Below are 21683 nucleotides of genomic sequence, written 5' to 3'. Positions count from 1 at the left end.
TAAACCAAGCTTTCAATATAGCTCCAACAAGCACCAACAAGCTCCAATAGCTCCCAAACTCACAATAATCAAGCTATATACATATAAATCACCACAAATCAACCTAGGATTCATCATAAACATAAAATCACAAGGGTTTAATGTCTCTTACCTTGTCCAATAGATTTGATAGCACAAATCAATGCTAAGCAAGGATTAGAGCAAACTTAAACATCAAAAATCACAAGAACTCACTTAAGCCAAAACCCTTGAAACCCGAAATTTAGAGGAGAGGAACTGAGAATATTTTGAACTTTTCTTACCAGTTTCTTATATGAGTTTTGTAGAGCTCTTCACAAGGAACGTGTAGCCGCTGACGGCACGCAAATCGGAGCTCCGTAGCTCAAGATATCGCGAAGAGAATAGATGTGTGAATAGTGTTCTCTTCTTCCTCTCCTTCCCTCTCTCAAATCTGAAGTGTGTGTGTGTTTATAAGGTGAGGGTTCATTAATTATATATGTTGGGCTTGGGCCCAACTTGGACCCAGTCTAACCCGTTAGCGTTTTTAGCCCGTTTGGCCCAACTTCGGGCCAAACCTTTAAAATTAACGCCCGATTTTCGACTTCTAATATTTTTCAAAGGTTTTTGACTATTTTCACTTTTTCTTGTGCGACACCAAGCAGACTTGAACCGGTTCAACCGGTTCAACTGCCGGTTTGCAATTTTTTACGATTTTTTGCAGAAAATATATTTTCTGACTCTGAAAGACCTACTGAGTCTGAAAATCACCTTTAAATCCTCAAATTCTCGCTCTAACTTTTCGGAATCTAATTTGAGCAATATAATCACTTAATTAACTAGTTAATTAATTGCAGTACTTACACTAACTCTTCACCACGATGTTTTGCTACCATTCCCTTAAACCAATCAACCAAATTCATCTAAAACAAAATAAAGAACAAGAGTAGAGTTAAGTAACTATGGTGTTCATCAAATGAACAAATATAAATCATTTTAAAAACCAATAATCACCTCTCTAGGAGGACTAAAATAATCAATGGGGGATCTTCCTGTAATTATCTCCATGAGAAGAACTCCAAAGCTATACATATCACTACACTCATTAAGCATACCAGTGCTTGCATATTTAGGTGACACATATCTGCAGAAAGTTAGTCGTAATCAGAATTAGTAGAGACAACCACTCTACATCTCACCTTATCACTCTTGACATACCTATTATCCTTTCCATTCAACAAAGCATGCTCTTTTATAGCATCCATAAACTAAGCGAGTGACTTAAACTCCAACCCCACCTGAACTTCAACCACTTCGATATTTATTTCTAATCAGTTCATAAACCAATCAACAATAAAATTTACATCAATAACATCAAGGAATCAGCCTTCGAAAAAAATTGAAAAAAATTATCATGTGTTGTTGCAGAGGCAGAACATGGATGATGAGCAGCAGTTCTAGTAGCAAAACCCTAGAAGAGAGGCGAGGGAGGTTCGGAGGCATGGCATAGCGAGACGCGAGCACTCATTAAGAATCATAGTGAGGCAACGAGCGGAAGGACAATGAGCACGCGAGGTACGCAGAGTAGAGGAGACATAGCAAGATAGGACTGTACGGTGGATCCCATGGGAGCTTAACAAAGAACTTAGGGCTAGGACTATGTGAGTGTGGGATAAAATGACAAAAGGTTATTTTAGAATTTTTGAAATATGGATGTGTCCTCAATTAGGTTTTCTACCCTAATAGTGAGAATATTTGTTTTATAACAGAATATTTTGTTATTTCATTCGTTTTTGTCCGATAAAGACTAAATTGAAAAAAAATTATATGGTATAAGGACTCAATTGAAAAGAAAAAGGTATAGGGATTTAATTAAAAATTCGATGAAACTATAGGAACTTGCAGAGTAATTAAATCTTTTTGAAATTGAACTGCGATGGAAGTGTATTCAAGGAGGAAGAGTTGTCGAGATTTGGTTATGTCCTCCACAAGTATGCCCAGGAAGCTACTTGGGGTCAGTGTTCTTCGTGTAGAGATTTAGGAGATTTGGTGTGGGTTGTTAATGGCTTCAGAGGTTGGTGCTAACTGTGTTATCTGTGATATCAAGTCATTGGATGCGTTTCTTCTTATTAGTCATTGATGCTTCTCTGACGAGCATGAAGAGAAGGCTGTTCTACAAAAGATTTTTGAGGTCAAAAACCATAGAAATTGGGAGCACTATTTGTGTTGGTCTAGTAAAGTGCAAACAATGTGGCAGGCTCATTGGCAAAATTTGAGGTGCGTGGTAACTATGACACAGGAGCATGGCTGCAACTATCATCTCCACTGCTTCAATTGTTCATAGATGATTTATCTTAGGGTCTTCTCTGTGCTCCCTAACTTTTGATTTATTTGCTTTGTTCTCTTCTCTTTTCTTATTAGTCTATGTCCAACGAGAAACAAACTCACTACTTAAAAGTTCTCAAAAAGCATGAATCAGGTTAGATGATGGTATAAAACTCTGCATTGTGAATGTATCAAAATTAAATTAAAATTTTAAAATGAATAGAATATTTTTAAGAATTTTATTTTCATATACTGTTAATGTAAAATAATTTTACATAAATTATCAATCATACATTGTCATATCAACAAAAGTAATTATTTTTAAAATTAATGTTTAAAGAATTATCAAAATTTATGAATCATTATTGTGTATCCAAATTTTACTCTTTTTTAAGTACTAAAATTGTTTTAACGTTATTAATAAAAATTTAATTATGACTAATATTGTAAAATATTTTAGGCAGACGTTTAATTAAATTTGTTTTTTTATTAAATTAGTTATTTTTTTGGATATAATATTATGAATCTCGTTATAGATGCAAGTATTATATTTTTATCAATCAAGTTGGTCTAAGTCCAATAAAATTGTTCACAGACATGCACGTGAAATCACATACTTAATCTATTTCATGTGAAAAATAGTACCGTAATTTCTTAACCGTGACACTGAAATTTCTTAATTTTGACACCAAAATTTCTTAAGGTTTTGAATTTTATGCTGCAGTTTTTTTATTATTTTGCTTCGTATTCTTCTTCTTTCTTCTTTATTCATGTAGAACTTCTGTATTTTTATTTATAAAGTTACATGTTTTTCTTTAAAAAGTTTTATGTTTATTTTCAAAAAGGATAAATAAAAAATGAAATAAAAGGTTGCATAATTTTTTTTATTTCTTTTTTTTTGTTTTTATTCTTCTTAGAGTGTAAAAATAAGAATTATGAAAGTGTGAAGCAAGAAAAAGTATGAAAATAAGAAGAAGAAGTAGGAGGAGGAGTTATAAAAAAAATAGCAGTGAAAGTTTTTAATCATGACATAAGAATTTTTTAAACGTGATACATAAAATAAAATGTTACAAATTTTTTTATTCTTTTTTAGTAGAAGAAGAAGACTGTTAAGAGAATAATTAGAATCAAATTAGATCAATTAGAATCATTGTTACTTATATAGCATATCTGTATGTTAATTGTAGGATTCTATGCTCTTATGACTTTGACTTATATACCCCTTATACATTATACTTTTCACAACATACTCAATAATATACAAATTCTTTCTCTAGTTTAGTTTTTTGTTTCTAACAAAGACAATGAAAAAGAAAGGAGAGAAGGAAGAGGAGGAGTATAATTATAATGGTGATTTACATGATTTGATGCACAAATAAAAATGTTTTACAATAACCGTAAAATAAAAATGTTCATGAGCAGGACTTAAATTAGAATAAAACAGGTCGATCTTATATAAAATTTATAATCTAAAATAATAAAACTTAAAAATTAAATTTAATAAATGATATATTGTATTTATACTAAAATAAATAATTTTAAAACAAAAATAATATCATATAATATAAAAAATATTAATTCAAATATAAAAGTATATATAATTTTACTCTAATATATTATTACAAAAACCAATTTTAGATCCTGTCGAGTGACAAAAACATAAACTGAATACGACCTGAAAATAACGTCTAAAATAACAAATTCGAATCCAATAAAATATGTCTTGAACTGGTTTTAGGCCGGGACTAAGTGTGTGTTTGAATTTCAGTTTGTAAACGAAAGTTTGCATAAAATTGATTTTACAAACTTAATTTTGAAGAAAAGTAAGTTTGTGTTAAAGTATTTATATTTGGTAATCTTTATATCAAAATGGATTATAATAAAGTAAATATTGTTTAGATTACATTACTCAAAATTACTTTTAGATAAAAAATTACTAAAATAGACATCAATTTAAATAATTTTTTTATATTATTTTATCATTTTAATTTAGATATTTAAATAGATATTATTAATTAATTTTATAATAAAATTAATATTTACTTACTAAAATAAAAATAATATATAAAAATTGCCAAAATATATTTTTATATCAAAAGCAAAAATAATATATGAATAATATATCAAAATATACTTTATTATATTATATTACTTATAATTTTTTAGTATTCTTAGTATTTTTTTATTTAATATTATTTTAAATTATAAATTTTAATTATTTATGACTTTATTCTTAGTTATAATTAATTTTTTATTTACTTTATTCTTTTTAATGAGATTAATAATTTATATTATAATAAAATTATAATAATAAATTAATATACAAAAATTATACTTACAAATTTTAATAGAGTAAAATAAAAAATAATTTTTTTTATACAAAATCAAAAATAAAAATTTAATAAAAAAATTTAATTATATATTTAAAATATTTAAATACTAAAGAGACTATAAATAAAAAAATAAAGAATAAAATTGATAAGAAAAAAATAAATTCAATTTTAAGATGATTTTTTAAACGTAAAAATTATAATTTTTAGCTTTTTAACATACTAAACATAAAAAAGAAACGGTCAATGCACTTAAATATACTTTTCTTCTTTCTAATGGTAAACCAAACAGCGCAAATCTTGAGCATTCCCCTCGAAACGCATGGTTGATGGTTCAACGGTCCAAAATCAAAATCCTAGGGATCTCCGAGACAGCTTTCAAACGTTGAGGTCATAATCACATTTCATGTCGCATAAACAATACCATTAATCCATCAATCAAAATCTCACAAGAACAAAGGTCTACCCGTCCCAATCCCATCTAAGTTTTGGCGCGTTGCCACCAGAAGGTAGACAAAAATGCCTCTGCCAGAACCTGGAACCCTCCACATCTTTATTATTTATTTATTCTTTAATTTTAGAACGGCCTCCGATACACTCTTCTAGAAGATCCCTCGCTTGATCCCCCCTCTCTATCTCTCCGGTGCATATTCTTTCTGACTATTGCTACTGCTACCGCAAGTATTGTCTTCTCTTCCTCACTATCTTAAACTTAAGCCAATATGATAGAAATGTAATTGTCTTTGTTCGTTATTCAAAACTTTGCAATTCTCATTTATTTTCTCCCCTTTCGCTATCCCTAAATTATGATTTACTCTGCAATTTCCTCTCTAAGCCCACCATTTATGGCGTTTATGCCAAAGTTGAATAAACTGCAGCGAAAAACTTCTTTACGGACGCCATACTCAAGACGAATCGTTTGCTTCCAAAGCCAAAACCAAAACCAAAACCAAAACCCCAATGCAATTGATAAACCTATGTTATTGGTGAAGAAGAAGAAGAAGCGGAAGACAGTGGAGAATGAGAAAGAAAATGGTAATGGTAATGGTAATGGTGGTCCTTCTGCTCCTTCTTCGGAAGTTGGAAGGAGAGGAATGTTGTTATTGTGTGGTGTTGGTTATTGGGTTCAAGGTTTCAGGTGCTTTCCATGGCTTGCTCTTAATTTCCACATGGCTAACAGCCTCAACTTGAATCCCTCAACGTTGCAACTTGTCCAGTATTCTGCTAATCTCCCAATGCTCGCTAAGCCCCTTTATGGAATCATTTCTGATGCTATCTACATTGGTGGCGCTCACAGGATTCCCTATGTTTCTCTTGGAGGTAAACAACCATGAACCATGTCATTCATGTCTTCTGCCCTTTTTTTCCCTTTTCTCTTTGTTTTGTATGTATTTGTGTGCATGTGCATTGGACTGCCTTCTTTTTGTATTTAGTTAAGTTTGGGCACCATTTTAATTGACTCAACAAGAAATGACTTATTTAGCATTCGAGCTAGGCATGGAATCAGCCACCAGTATTTGCATCGGATTAGACGGCCTACATTACAACCCTTGATTGCAGCCTTTTCCTGAACCTTGTGTAATGCTCGATGTTTATATGCCGGCCTGCCCTTTTGATGTATTTAATTTGGTGAACATTATAATTGAGCAAACAAGAAATGACTTATCTAACAAGAGCTAGCCTCTGTGTGTTGCAAGCTGTGTATTGCGAATGAGAGTACTAAATTTTCCTGAATTTCAAACTCTCATGCATCAAACTGATAAGGCCACTGCATTTAACAAGCAGAGGGTAAGTGTTTCTGTTTGGTATAATTGTTTACCTTGCCTTTGGTTTTAATTAAAACTATAATTTTGTGATAGCGATAGCAGTTTTTTGTTCATAGATTTGGTTTGTTAACTCAATACAACTGCAATCTCCAAGATTAATGAGATACTTATGTATATGTAGTAGGTTGTTTCATGTTTTAGAATATCATGTTTATGATAAATGTCAAAAGCACTAGAAATGCTAAAAAGGAAAAGAAGAAAAGTTATCCTTGTATTTAACAATTGAAGTGATTTAACATGGTTGAAGTGCCGTTCACATTTATTGAATTTCTTCGGCAAAAACAACTGATCTGGTATCCTACTAGGCACTTTTCTTTGTTGAGTCTATGTTTACCATTTTTTATGCTGAGGAAGATACCTTATTCTGCCAATTATTTGTAACTGTCTTCCATCTAAATGATATTCTGCCAATTATTTATAACTGTCTTCTATCTAAATGAGTTTCTTATTCATAAAATAAATGTTAGAATATACTTATTTTGTTCAATACACAGTACTTTTGCAGGTCGTCTCTTGGGGTCTTCTGGCATCAGGCCCTGCAGCACGGGAAGTGCTTCTAAACTTGATTGCATGCGCGCTTCTCAGTAATTTAGGTGCATCCATTACAGAAGTAGCAAAGGATGCACTTGTGGCAGAATACGGAATGAAGCAAAAAATATGCGGCCTACAGTCATATGCATTCATGGCCTTAGCTGGAGGTGGAATTGTAGGCAACTTGATTGGTGGTTTCTTCTTACAGAAGATGCCTCCCAGAATTATGTTTATCATATTTTCTTCTCTATTGTCATTACAACTAGCAATTTCTTTATCCACAAGAGAGGAGTCTCTAGGCATAGAACTTTCAGATCAAAATCTTACTATGAAGTGCATTGCAGAGGATATAAGAAAACAAGCATATGATCTCATCATGGCTATTAGTGACGTAAGCATCTTGCATCCACTTATATGGATTGTTGGATCAATTGCCATGGTACCTATGCTTTCAGGCTCTATCTTTTGCTATCAAACACAGTGTTTAAAACTTGATCCTATGATAATTGGGCTATCAAGAGTGACTGGCCAGATGATGCTTCTTTCAGCTACTGTGCTCTATAACCGTAAATGGAAGAAAGTAGCAATGAGAAAACTGATAGGCTTGGTGCAGATTCTATATGCTTCATCTCTACTTCTTGATCTCATTTTAGTGAAGCAGATAAATGTAAAATTGGGAATTTCCAATGAGGCGTTCACTTTTTGTTTCTCCGGTTTGGCCGAAATTTTGGCACAGTTTAAGCTCCTTCCATTTTCAGTGTTATTTGCAACTTTATGTCCCAAGGGTTGTGAAGGATCTCTCACCTCTTTCCTTGCATCAGCTTTGTGTCTATCATCAATAGTTAGTGGGTTCTTGGGTATTGGGTTGGCATCTCTTCTTGGCATTACGTCGGGTGATTTCTCAGGCTTGACCACTGGAATTCTTTTACAGTTTGTCGCAGCTTTAGTACCTTTAAGATGGATTCACTGTATACCTATGTCACAGCCTGTTGTCAAGAAGCAAAGGAGAGGTATGAGCCGAAAAGCTCGGAGAAACAGAAGAGTTGGAAAGGTTGTTCTCAGTTCTATTTACGCATACCGGAGGGAAAGAGAACGAGAGACATGGAAGTAAACATAGCTAGTCACCTGCAGCTTGTAATGTATAAATACAATGATGACAGGGTATATTTGTTTCCATCTTCATTCTCCAGAACATGATTCGTGATTTCTTATCGTAGCATTAACCTAGAACCTCCCCTTGCTCAGTGCTAGAAAACCCCAATCCGATCATTGTGTTATTTTGTCCAAGAATGTTCAAAATACAAGACGGACTCCTCACAATCACATACATGCAACTAACTTCTTTTAACCCCTCCGATCATTGTACATGCAACTAACTTCTTTTAACTACCTGATATTTCATTAAAATCACTGTAACAACTAATTTAACTCGTAGCTTAAGTAATTCTTGGCCTAACTTGACCCTTTGTCGTGTTCACTTTAGGCTAGAAATTTTTGCTTCATGCTGAATTGATGAATTCCGATGGTCGGGGAACACTTCATCACACACTCATGGATAGTCTCAAGTGTTTTTTTAAATTGCGGCCATGGTGGTGCCATAGCGTTACGGCATAGCAGTTTTTGGGCTAACCTCCATTTTTAAGTGTGGCATTGCAGAAACAGTGTTGGGCAAATGGTGGTGCAATTGCGCCATTGTGGTAGCCCCATGGTGGTCTAATACAACTGGACAATTGGTATGGGAAAATGGCAGGGTGTTTTTGGATTTTGTTTTTTTTAATGGTTAAGCCTTAATAACTTAAGAGTATTGACAAAATTCTGTTCAAACCTGCAATGATAAAATAGTGGAGCAAGCATCATATGAAAGGGAGGCTTTGAAAGGACAGAAAAAAAGACAGTTGAGGATGAAAAACTTTTATTACCTTTATCATTACTATTATCCATATATATACAAGAATATTAAACACCCTAACTCTAGTAAACATACTCTATCTAACCATCTATATACACCAGAGTACCTCAGGAGTACTTAAGAAGTACCTAATTAACAAGATAAAATACTATTTAATATATAACTTCAATTACATCCCGTTCAAGCTGGGGTACATGAAAATTGATGAGACCCAGTATGTCATTACAAGAGAGAAGAAACTTTTAGGTGATCCAGTTTGTCATTACAAGAGAGGAAACTTTTAGGTGACAGTTACTTGGTTAGCATATCAACAACTTGGTTTGTTGACGAAACTGGAATGAGTTTAATCAGTCCTTCTTGAACTCTATCACGAATAGTATGACAGTCAATCTCTACATGCTTAGTCCTGGATTAGCAGCGATACGGAGAACGGATTGATTGTCACAGTAGATAACAGTAGGATGAGAGAGAGGTATTCTAAAGTCTTTCAACAAGTAAGAGAGCCACACTCCCTCACAAGTGGCAAGAGCCATAGTTCTATATTCAGCTTCAGTTGAGGAGCGAGTTACATGTGTTGTTTCTTACTTTGCCAACAAATCAATGACTTTTCAAGAAAGAAACAAAATTCAGATACTGAAAGTCTAGTGTCTGGACAAGCTCCTCAATCTGAGTCAGAGAAAGCAGCGAGTGTGAGATTGTTGGAGGTGAAAAATAACACTCCCTTGGCCGGAGCACCTTTAAGATATCGAAGTACATGCAAAGCGGCTTGGAAATGTTTTGTTGTGGCACAATCTAAAAACTGACTAAGCTTGCCACTGCGAAGCATATATCTGGCCATGTATTGGTGAGGTAAATTAAACGTCCAATTAGCCATCTATAAGTTGCAATATCATCAAGAGGAGTTCCTGAAGATTTAGATAGAGGAGTTGTATAATCTATTGGCGTGGAGGCTAGTTTTGTATTCATCAACCCAAGCTTATCAAGCAAATCAAGTGTATATTTGCGTTGATACATGGCAATGCCCGGCTGACTTCTGCCAATTTCCAAACCAAGAAAAAATTTTAATTTGCCAAGATCCTTAATTTTAAATTTGTTATCCAAGAGTTATTTAATCCTTGCAATTTTTCTCCAATCATCTCGTGCTAAAACTAGGTCATCTACATAAACAAGGATACATGTGAAGTCTGAATCAGATAGTTTAGTGAATAAACAACTGTCTGATTTTGATTGAGTATATCCATCTTCAACGAGAACACAACATAACTTCTTATGCCACTAGCTACTAGCCTGTTTCAAGCCATATAATGATTTTTCCAACTTACAAACTGAACCAGCTGCCAATCCTAATGGAGGTTTCATATACACATCTCCATGGAGAAAAGCAAAATTGACGTCTAACTAGTGGACATACCATCCTTTAGTAGCAGCAATAGCCAAAAGCATTCTTAAAGTAGTGAGTTTGATGACTGGACTAAAGGTATCAAAATAGTCAAAACCTGCAGTTTGAGTGAAGCCTCTTGTAATGAACCTTGCCTTGTGACGTTCTACCTCACCATTGGGTTTGAACTTGATCTTGAAAATCCATTTGCAACTGATTGCCTTCTTACAAAAAGGAAGAGAAGTCAGTTTTCATGTTTTATTCTCCTCAAGAGCATTCAATTCAGTACTTATTGCCTTATGCCAGGAATCATAGAGGATGACCTCTTCATAACTTCTTAGTTTTGTGGTGGAGGATATAGCATCTGAAAAAATTTTATGCCTTATTGACAATGTGTTGTAAGATACATAGTCAGATATTGGATACATCACTTCAAAGGAAGTTGGAGATTGCTGAGCCAAAATATTGACTTACATGCAATGATACTCTTAAAAATAGGATGGTTGTTTTCTTTGCCTACATGATCTTCTAAGTTCATTATCATCAGATGTGCTGTTTGGATTATTTAATGATGCAGTAGGATTCAAATTATTTGCTTCAAAAATGGAAGACTGGCCAGAAGAAAAATCATGAGATGCAAGTTCAAGTGAGTGAGAATTAGGAGAGGATGGTGCATGAGAATTAGATGTAGGTGCATGAGGTTCAGAAACGAGAATTTCTTCATTACAATGCAAGTCTCTTGATGAATTATTTTTGAAATTAGAAAGAGTTTCAAAATTAACCAATTTATTTGATGTTTCACTACTGCTAAAAGGATCTGAATGAAAATTCATTTCAAGATGGGATGCATTAGAATTTTGAGAGTACATATTTTGAGAGACTTAATTTTTAGTGCCTAAAAATTGATCATTTGGAAACAAAATCTCTTTAAAAGGAAAATAGGATTCATAGAAAACACCATTTCAAGAAATAACAACTTCTTTGGTTTTAATATTAAGTGAAATATAGCCTTGTGTCCCTGATTTATATCCAAGAAAGACACACTTTTGTGCTCTTTGATCCAATTTCTTTCGATGAGCATATAAAGTAGAAGCAAAGGCTAAACAACCAAAAACCTTTAGAGATGTTAATTTTGGAATGTTGCCATTAAGAATTTGATATGGGCTATGTTTAAATGTAACTTGGGGTACTCTATTAATTATGTAAATAGCATGAGCCACTGCATAATGCCAAAAATAATTTGAAAGATTAGAAGCAAATATGAGAGCCCTAGCTACATTTAGAATATCTTGATGCTTTCTTTCAACAATTTCATTTTGCTGTGGTGGTTCCACACAACTTCTGTGATGTAAAATTCTTTTCTTTTGATAGAAAGAAGTCATAAAAAATTCCTGGCCATTATCAATTCTAATGGCTTTTACCATGATTCCCTTTTGTGTATAAAATTTTCAACAAAATTCTCTAAAAGAGAGCAACTTTCAGATTTATTTTTCATAAAGAAAATCCAAGTAAACCTACTCCTATCCACAACAATGGTTAAAAAATATCTATGGCCAGAAGTAGATGGTGTGGCAATAGCCCCCAAATGTCAGCATGAATTAAATCAGAAGGAAATTTAGATTTACTCAAACTATTAGAGATAGATAACCTCTTTTGTTTTGCAAAATGACATGGATCACATGGTACATCATTGTTTGAACATGAGATGAATGGATGCATTTTTTCTAATTGTTGTAATCTACTAAAAGAAATATGGCCTAACCTATAACGCCAAAGAACACTCCGTGAAGTGTGTGAAGTGTGTATGTCCTGTTCTTCTGTCATAATATTCAAAATCTTTTCTTCTAATTTGCTAAAGTTAACAGCCATCTTTGCTTGAGTATTCATTGATCAGCAATTCCAATCATCCTCAAGGTAGGCCACTCTTGAATCTCACAATTATGAGCATTGAACATAAAACAACAAGATAAGGCATTAGTAACTTCTAGAAATGAGATTACATTTAAAACTTGGTACATATAGAATCTCAGTCAAATAAAAATCAGCTGAAAAGAAAACTATTCCACATAAGGTTGTAACAGTCTGTGAACGGTTTGGCATGATAATTTTAACTGGATTAATATGTTTAATAGAATGAAATGTTTAAGACTATAATGAATGTGAGCAGTTGCTTCAGTATCTAAAATCCAATCTTGAAAATTCAATTCAAAACCAGAAAGAGAAATGAGATGAAATATAACGGCTGAAAGAGCATGAATGGTTGCCAAATTTTCATCATGAAGAGGTTCTTTATGTTGCTGTAATAGTGGAATAAGTGCTTCTTTCTGTCTATCCGAGAATATTCCATCCAAACTGATCTTGCCTTCATTTTGGATAACTGTGGGGTTGCATTCTGCATTACTCGCAACTACTACTAAATTCACTGAATTAGCTGAAAGAGGTACTCCATTAGAGTGATTTGGTTGCAGATGTGGTGGAAAGACATGCTTCTGGTAACATGTATCCCAAGTGACCTTGTTTTCCACAATAAAAGCAAAATTTGGGAGCTCCTCTAGTAATATCTCTGCCACCTTTACCACGCCCTCTTCCTCTTTTTCTGACATTGTTGGCCCCAAATTGGCCTTTTCACCTCCAGTATTGACAGATTTGGCATTGCCTTGGCTAATCTGGTATCGCTCTCTTTCACCTATAAATTTAATGTGAACAGCATTCACTAACATTCTAGAATCTGGTTCAATGAGATGCATCATTTGTCTCTCTTGTTGAAGAAGTAAAGAAAAAACAGTATTCACCTCTAAGAAAACGAATCATATAAGACTACAACCTATATTGCCTCATTATGTATAATCCACAGCTACAATTACTCAAGCAAGTACAAATTGGTATGGGTCTGAATTCGTCTATTTCCTCTCAAATCCCTTTCAATTTTGTATAGTAAGAGGTGATGGATAACTCAACTTGCTTTGTGCTGAATAGATCTTCCTTAAGTTCAGCAATCCAAAATAGATCACCCTCATAAAATCGATGTTTGAGGTCCTTCCATAGTTCGTGTGCATTGTCGCACCACAGTACATTCTATAAAATTTCTAGACTCAATGATCCATGTAGCCACGATAGCACAAACGTGTTGTAACGGTCCCAAGTATCATATGAATCATTTGTTGGAACTAGTTTGAGTAACGTGCCATCAATGAATCTAATTTTATTCCTCGAATTTAGATAGATCAACGAAGATCTGGACCAGGTGTGGTAGGTATGGTAGTTCAATGTGGTCAATGGAGTGGTTGTGAGAGCGATTCCAGGTGTCTCACTTGAATGAAGGTAGTAACAACTTGAAGGATCCTGAAGAAGGTTGGTGTTAGATCTAGAAGTTGTTTGGAAAGCTTGAAAATGAGCCATCATCTTTGCAAAGTTCTGAAAATCTGAAACTTCTCATTCGTTGCCATTGATAAATAAATCAGACAGATCTACCTTTCACGAGCTACTCTCACTACAAATTCTCATATGTGGTGAAAGATTCACACTGCATCATGACAAAACTTTATTCAAATTTGCAGAGTTGAATGCTAAAACAGTGGATCAAGCACCATATGAGAGGCAGACTCTGAAAGGAGAGAAAAAGACAGTTGAAAAGCTTTATTACCTTTGTCATTACTATTATCCATATATATACAAGAACATTAGACACCCTAACCCTAATAAACATACTCTATCTAATACTTTACAAGTACCTAAAGAATACTTAATTAACAAGATAAAATACTATTTAATATATAATTTTAATTACAAGTATGATTCTAACCGTAGTTACGAAATGTAAAATAAAATTAACGGTAATTAAAGAATTCAAAATAACGAAATAACTTTGACTTTTTTGGATTGATTTTCTATTATTTTCCAAAAAAATCTCTTAATTTAATTGCTACTACTTTTAAAACTAATCATTTAAATGTCACTATTTTTTATGTGAATGACCCTTCAAAATCAAAAGCTCTTCGGTTTCAATGTTTTCGTGATTATTCATATAGTTTTTTTTCAATGTTTTCATGATTATTCATATAGTTTTTTATATGAAAAATTTCATGACTTTCCAATTCAAATGAATAAAATAAAAGAAATCATGAGCAGTTATATAGCTTTTCAGTTAGTCTCACTTCGGTTGAATTTATTACATTTTTTATGTTCCATCAGCCCGCAGCGCAGCAAAGAAGAGGCACGATGGGAAAAATATGGCCGGCCACAGCTGGCATGTGATGTTAGCGTTGAGCGATCAAGTTGTGATAAGACCTCTTTCGACCTGATCTTAGTGTTCACGGAATATCAAGAAAAAGAAAGAGGTTTCGGTCCTCTTGCATGCTGATAGACTTCAGGACTATAGACCAATTACTTTGCTGAATTTCATGATTATTCATATAGTTTTTTTCAATGTTTTCATGATTATTCATATAGTTGTTTATATGAATTACTTCAACAGCCGCCTAATATGAAAAAGAACTTAGCTCGTAAGTTATATCTCCATTAAAGAGATACTCTGCTATTGAGTACCCTGAGCTGAATTCCATTGGGTTAAAACATTCATGGATAAAACCCATTTTAGAAAATCTCGTAAACAAGGAATAATTGTTTTTTCTTCTGCAAATGTGCAAATTAGACCTAAAGTAAAAAACTTGAACATACCTATATTTTCAAGAGATGTGGCGTGGATCAATCTGTCCCTAATGCATGCTTCGGTAATTTGAAGTCTTTGGTGGTGGATACTGAATTTTTCTCGGACGTGATATCTAGGTAGCGTTTGTTTTGAGATACTGAAACAGAGACTGAGAGACTGAGACTCAGTATTATGTTTGTTGGTTCAGAGACTGGTACCAAAATTTCTGTCTTTGTCCCTAAAATTTTAGTATTTAAGTACCTCCAAAAAGTAGGGGAACAGGGGACTAAAATTTTTAGAGATGGAAACTGACACTTTAATAACATTTTATAACTAAAATATTCTCATTTCAATTAATTAATTTCAATTTTACCCTTTGTACAAATTAAATTAGAATTTCATTCTTGTTTTAATTTTTGTCTCCCACTTTGCACCAAACAGAATACTGAGATTTATTTCAATCTCTGTCTCTTAGTCTCTGTTTCTCAGTCTCAGTCTTTTCGTCTCTGTCTCTCCACCAAACGCTACTATTAGTTTAAGAAAAATATAGGGCCAACTCTAATAGTAGGCAACTCAACCAACTTCATTCTAATCTTGATTTTGAAATTTAAAAAATTCAGTTTTGTGCCCTTTTTATATTCATGTCATACAATTCTAAGTCACAAATCACTTATTATATATGTTCCTTATAAGATTTCGAATTTTAAAAAGTTATTAATAAATTATTTTTGATTTATTATATTTATTTAAAATTATATTTTTATAAATTTTTATATAAAAGTTAAGTAAATTCTTATTTATTATTTAGAGTTCTTATAATCAGAAAAAAATAGTAAATATTTTATATATTTTAATTTTAAATATTTAAATTTTTAACCTTATTTTGTAAATAAAAAAAGTGAATTTACTTATCTCTAATTTTTATTAAATTGGTATTTAATTTTTATTTAAAAATTAATAATTAAAAGGTATTTTCTTTTAAAGATGGAAACTTATATTTAACTTAATTTTTATTATTATCTTACTTTTTATTTATTTCATAAAATTACACTATTACCCCTAATTTTAATAAAAATATCTAAACTAACCCATACTATCCCAAAACCCTAACACATTGCACTTCTCCCACCCTTCACACACGACACTCACTCACCAATACACACACACGGTTCTTTGAAAGAAAGAAAAAGAAAAAAGAAAAGGAGAAAGAAGAAGAGGAGAGCTGTGGCGGGGGAGAAGAGAAGAGGGGGAGGACGGCGCCGGCAGCCATCATTGCCGCCGCGCCGTCGAGAGACAAGAGGAAAAGGAGAGAGAGCACGCAGACTTGAGAGAGCAGAGAAGCCACGTTGCTGCTACACCACGCCTCGCCGCCACTGTCGCATCGTCGTCGGACCTTGGAGGGAGACCACGCCACTGAGCCATCGCTGCCGAACCGTCCATGAGCCACTGTCGAGTAACAAAACCGCGAAGAGAGGGAGATGCGCGAGGAAGAGAGGGTCGCGACCAGTCTAGCCACCGCGCCCAGTCGCTGTTCGTGTCATCAGCGCCGCCTTCGTCCAAATCACCGTCGCTGGAAGCTTCTATCTCTGTCGAGGCTGGTTATGGATGAGAGGGGATGAAGTTGCCTCTGCCGCCGGAGAACGCACTACCGGTAAGGGTTTCGAGTTAATTTTAGTTCTTTTGAATTTCTGGGAAAACGTTACAATCACTGCATGTTGGTTTTAGTCACTGTCGCCGGAGTTCTGTTCACCGCTGTCGCTTAGGATGGCTACCGGGGCTGCCACCAAACTGGTTCGGAGACCGCTGCTGTTTCGTTTTGTTATTACCATAAGTATTTCTATTTCGGAGACCCCGCATTAGTGTTTTGTTACATGTATTAAAGTCTTTGCGATATTAATGGTTTTAGGAGTTAGTAACCAAGGTTGCATGTTGTGTTTTAAAGCTGTTTATGCTATTGCGAAAGTGAGCAAAGCTGGAATTGAAGTTGCCGTTGATTTCGGGTTGAGTGAAAAGACTTCAGTTGATGCGTTTATGTTATGGTTTCGACTTGTCGAGGTAGGAGATTTTTCTAAAAATTAATTTATTTAAAATTAGAATTGTTATAAATTGATATGATGTGTGAAATACATTTTTGGTGATTATGTAAGTCTTATGAATTATCTGGTTTGTCTTGGATGAATATAGTTGTCTATTTGATTGCACTATTGACTGATTTTGTTAAATTGGAGATTTATGGGATGGTTTGATTTGAAATAATTTTGATAGTTTGAAATTCTGAATTCTGCATTATTGGAAACTGATTTGATTTTGGACCCGATGGAAAGGGTTGAAGATTGGTTAGGTTGGGACCCGAAAAAGATGGCAAAATCTAAGTTTTAGGAGAGATGTTGCCGAAATTTCTATAAAATCTGAAACTTTAATTGAAATGTCATTTATAAAATTAGAAATTTAGGAATTTTATTATTTTAATTGAATTATTTAAAAAAAATGATGAATTATGCTTTGAATTGAATTATTGAAAAGAGAATTATGATTGAGCTTTATTTCTCAAGAAAAGACTTATGTTTGAAGGGTTGATTTAAATATGTGAAGGGTTATGTACTGCACCCAAGAATCTCGGCCACGCCCGAGATATACCTCGACACAACGGTCACCTTTCAAAACCGCCCACATGCTCGAATCACGGAGCCAACGTGCATGCCAGCATATCCGGTTAATCCACTCACCAAAATTTCGAAATACGCTGACCGATCAGACTACACGCTGAGCCTATAAATCCGAAGAGGTAAAATTGAGCAGGACACGAAAAAGAAAATACCTTCACTCAATAGAACTGCTCAGTTCACCCAATAGAACTGCTCAGTTCACCCTATATTGCTCATTCCCAACCTCATATATTCGATCTTAGTTATACTTTATTCTGTTACTGACTTGAGTGTCGGAGTCCTTTTTACAGGTACCACGCTCGGGTTCGAGTTCACAAGGATAATGTCGGCCCAAGCTAACGTCAGCTCAGGAACACTCATCGGACCACCAGACCGATGTATAGATCCAGTGCAATATCCTTGCCGGAATATTTGGCGCCCACCGTGGGCCGCGTTAAATTCCAACCCCCCTGAGGATACATTTATTTTTAGCTCACCCATATCTGCACATTTCTCTTTCTTCGCAGGAATAGGACGATGACGGATCATTCCGAAACTCATCAATCTCCCTGGGCTAACGCCGATCTTCTTGCCGCGAATGCCACGCTACTAGCAGAAAACCAACGAATGGCCGAACTACTGGCAGTAATACAAAACAACGGAGATTGAAAGGAGCACAGTAAAAAGACTAGTCCCGAGCAAAACGAAGAGCATCAATCAGAATCCAACGCTAAAACAGCAGAAACTCCCCCCAAGCACGGGAGGAGACAAGCTAATCCATTCTCCAAAGAGATAATGAGCTATAAAATGCCTCTGAATTTCATACTCCCGATGACCCTGGCGCCATACAAAGGCATCGGGGATCCGAAAGTCCACGTCACCAAGTTCGAATCCATGATGTTCCTCAACAGCGATTGCGACCCCATTCTGTGCCGCTCCTTTCCCACTTTCCTGGATGGAGCTGCTTTGCTATGGTTCTCTAATTTGCCTGCAGGATCCATAACTAGCTTCGACGAGTTCGCCAAGATGTTCATCAATCATTTCGCAGCATCAAAAATATATGTCAGAGACTTAGACTATCTTAGCACAATCAAGCAGGGCCCGCATGAAAGTCTCAAGGAATACATGACGCGTTTCACTACGGCGGCCATGGAAATCCCGGACTTAAACCCAGAAGTACAACTGCATGCTATCAAAAGTGGGCTCCGACTAGGGAAGTTCCAAGAAGCTATAGCTGTGGCCAAACCAAAGACGCTAGAAGAGTTCTGAGACAAAGCCACGGGACAGATTGAAATAGAAGAACTCCGCGAAACACGAAGGAATGAAAGGCCGACTTCGCGGAAAGACGAGGACAAGTCAAACAGGTCCAATGCCAAAGATCATAGAAAATCTTTTAAACTAACTCCAAAGTTTGATTCATATACTAGGTTTAACACAAGGAGGGAGGACATCATAAAGGACATACTGCACAACAGACTGATAAAGCCGCCAGTCAAGGCCGGAACGTACCAGGATCAGAAGTATGTAGACAAAGGGAAGCATTGCGCTTTCCACTAGAAATTCAGTCACACCATGGACGAGTGTGTAGCTGCTAAAGATTTGCTGGAAAGACTAGCAAGGCAGGGGCTATTAGAGAAGTATATAAGCTCTAGGAGTCAGAAGGACGCAGATACAAGTAAACCGAAGTATAATTCGGAACGCAGAGACAAAGGATCGTGGCGAGACCCAGTCGAAACCCCAACCACCAAAGGAGTCATAAACTACATCTCAGGAGGTTTTGCAGGGGGAGGAATGACGAACACAGCAAGGAAGCGAAGTTACAGAGCCATGATGACAATGGAAGGAACTCAACAAAACTCCCCAACACCAACCTCCTCAACCGCCATCAACTTCGGTGCTGGTGATTTCAAAACAAGAGCACCAAACCTAGATGACCCAGTCATAATTTCAGTGAGCATGGGACCCTTGACTGTGAAAAAGGTGCTGCTCGACCCAGGAAGCAGCGCCGATGTCCTTTTTTATTCCACATTCAAAAAGATGCAACTGAGCGATATTTCACTACAACCGTCGGGGGGGAGCTGGCAGGCTTTTCGGGCGAAAGAGTCCCTATATCCGGCTACATCTGGATGAGAACAACATTAGGAGAACCACCAAACTCCAAGACCCTAGACATTCAATTCCTAGTGGTCGACTGCGCCAGCCCTTATAACATCATCTTAGGACGCCCCTCCCTAAACTCCTTCGGAGCCATCGTCTCCACAATCCACTTGTGCGTCAAATTTCCCTTGCAGGATAACACAATATCAACGGTTCACGCCGATCACAGGGAGGCCAGGCAATGTTACAATGCAAGCTTGTTGAAGACTGCAAAAGAAACCATCCCGAAGATTAACTCGGTGTACAACTTGGAACATATCCCACAACTAACAGACATGGATCCAAGAGATGACCACGGTCGCCCCTCTCCAACAGACGATCTTGAAAAGGTACAATTACATACAGATAATTAATATACTAATGTTGGATCAGCTTTTTCTGCAGGGAGAAAGCAACATTTGAAGAACATCTTGAAAGACAATGCTGACCTATTCGCTTGGACACCGGCCGACATGCCCGGGATCGACCCAAACTTTATCTGCCACAAGTTGGCAATTAACCCGAATGCCCGACCTATACGTCAGAAAAAATGAAACTTAGGAGCAGAAAGAAGAAGTGCAGCAGCAATAGAAACACAAACTTCTCGATGCAGGTTTCATCAGAGAAGTCCGATTCTCCTCATGGCTGGCCAACGTGGTTATGGTCAGAAAGAGCACAGGAAGCTGGCGAATGTGTGTAGATTTCACAGATTTGAACAAGGCCTGCCTAAAGGATTCATATCCTCTGCCGAACATTGACAGACTTGTAGATGATACCTCAGGTTACAAAGTGCTAAGCCTTATGGACGCCTATTCGGGATATAATCAGATCCAAATGCACCCGGACGATGAGGATAAGACAACGTTCATAACCGACCAAGGTAACTTCTGTTATAAAGTAATGCCCTTTGGGCTAAAAAATGTAGGTGCCACTTATCAGAGACTAATGGACAAAGTATTCAAAGACCAAATCGGAAAAAGCATTGAGATATATGTCGATAACATGGTCGTCAAATCCAGCTCTGAAGAACAATACGAGGCTGACCTAAAAGAAGTTTTCCAACAGCTACAAACACATAACATGAGGCTCAATCCCGAAAAATGCGCGTTTGGAGTAAAACAAGGAAAGTTCCTCGGGTTTTTGTTAACAAATCGAGGTATAGAAGCTAATCCAGACAAGTGCCAAGCCATATTAAACATGCAATCGCCAACAACAATCAAAGAAGTGCAACAACTAACAAGGCGCCTAGCCGCCTTATCAAGATTCTTACCAGCTGCAGCAACAAGATCCTATCATTTCTTCAAAACAATAAAAAGATCAGAGAAGTTCACATGGACGGCTGACTGCGAAAAAGCGTTTTCTGAGTTTAAGCAAAAACTAGAATCGCCACCTATATTACAAAAGCCAGAGCAAGGTAAACCACTACTACTTTTTCTCTCAATTTTAGCTAACACTATCAGTTCTGTGCTCGTAACAGAAACAAGGAGCGAGCAACACCCAGTATACTTCGTAAGCAGAGTCCTACAAGACGCCGAGCTAAGGTATCCAACAATAGAGAAGTTAGCACTTGGTCTGGTGATTACAGCTCGGCGCCTGAGACATTACTTTTAGACGCACCCGATCATAGTACGCACGGGGCACCCCCTCCGCCAAATACTCTCAAAACCAAACTTAGCAGGACGAATGAAAAAATGGGCGATTGAGCTCTCTGAATTTGACATATCATACAAGTCAAGAGGATCACCTAAAGCTCAGGCACTAGCCGATTTTGTGGCCGAATTCACATACAAAGATGAACAAGACAAGAAGTGGGAATTATATGTAGATGGAGCGTCAAATGAAAATGGGTGTAGAGCAGGGATCCTCCTAAAGGATGATGAAGGGGTCCAGACCGAGCAATCGATCAAATTCCTCTTCCAAGCAACAAACAATCAAGCCAAATATGAAGCTTTATTGGC

The 21683-nt window shown here is 35.8% G+C and overlaps 3 protein-coding genes across 3 annotated transcripts; all 3 read left to right on the top strand.

The window, feature by feature from the left end:
* The first annotated feature begins 4933 nt into the window (after positions 1–4933).
* Positions 4934–8332, top strand: LOC112750524 (probable folate-biopterin transporter 8, chloroplastic). Its single transcript, XM_025799285.3, has 2 exons — positions 4934–5972; positions 6973–8332. The coding sequence occupies exons 1-2, from the start codon at positions 5459–5461 to the stop codon at positions 8118–8120; spliced, it is 1662 nt and encodes a 553-aa protein (XP_025655070.1). The 5' UTR covers positions 4934–5458; the 3' UTR covers positions 8121–8332.
* Positions 8333–18420: 10088 nt separating this feature from the next.
* Positions 18421–18858, top strand: LOC112748752 (uncharacterized). The gene has a single exon (XM_025796996.1). The coding sequence runs from the start codon at positions 18421–18423 to the stop codon at positions 18856–18858; it is 438 nt and encodes a 145-aa protein (XP_025652781.1).
* A 303-nt stretch (positions 18859–19161) lies between these two features.
* LOC112748751 (uncharacterized) lies at positions 19162–19719 on the top strand. Its single transcript, XM_025796995.1, has one exon. It carries the CDS (start codon positions 19162–19164, stop codon positions 19717–19719), a length of 558 nt encoding a protein of 185 aa, XP_025652780.1.
* Positions 19720–21683: the final 1964 nt, after the last annotated feature.

The sequence above is a fragment of the Arachis hypogaea genome, chromosome 15, assembly GCF_003086295.3.
Source record: "Arachis hypogaea cultivar Tifrunner chromosome 15, arahy.Tifrunner.gnm2.J5K5, whole genome shotgun sequence".
Classification (NCBI taxonomy): domain Eukaryota; kingdom Viridiplantae; phylum Streptophyta; class Magnoliopsida; order Fabales; family Fabaceae; genus Arachis; species Arachis hypogaea.
Note: the sequence above shows the minus strand (reverse complement) of the source record. Positions and strands in the feature narration are given on the sequence as shown.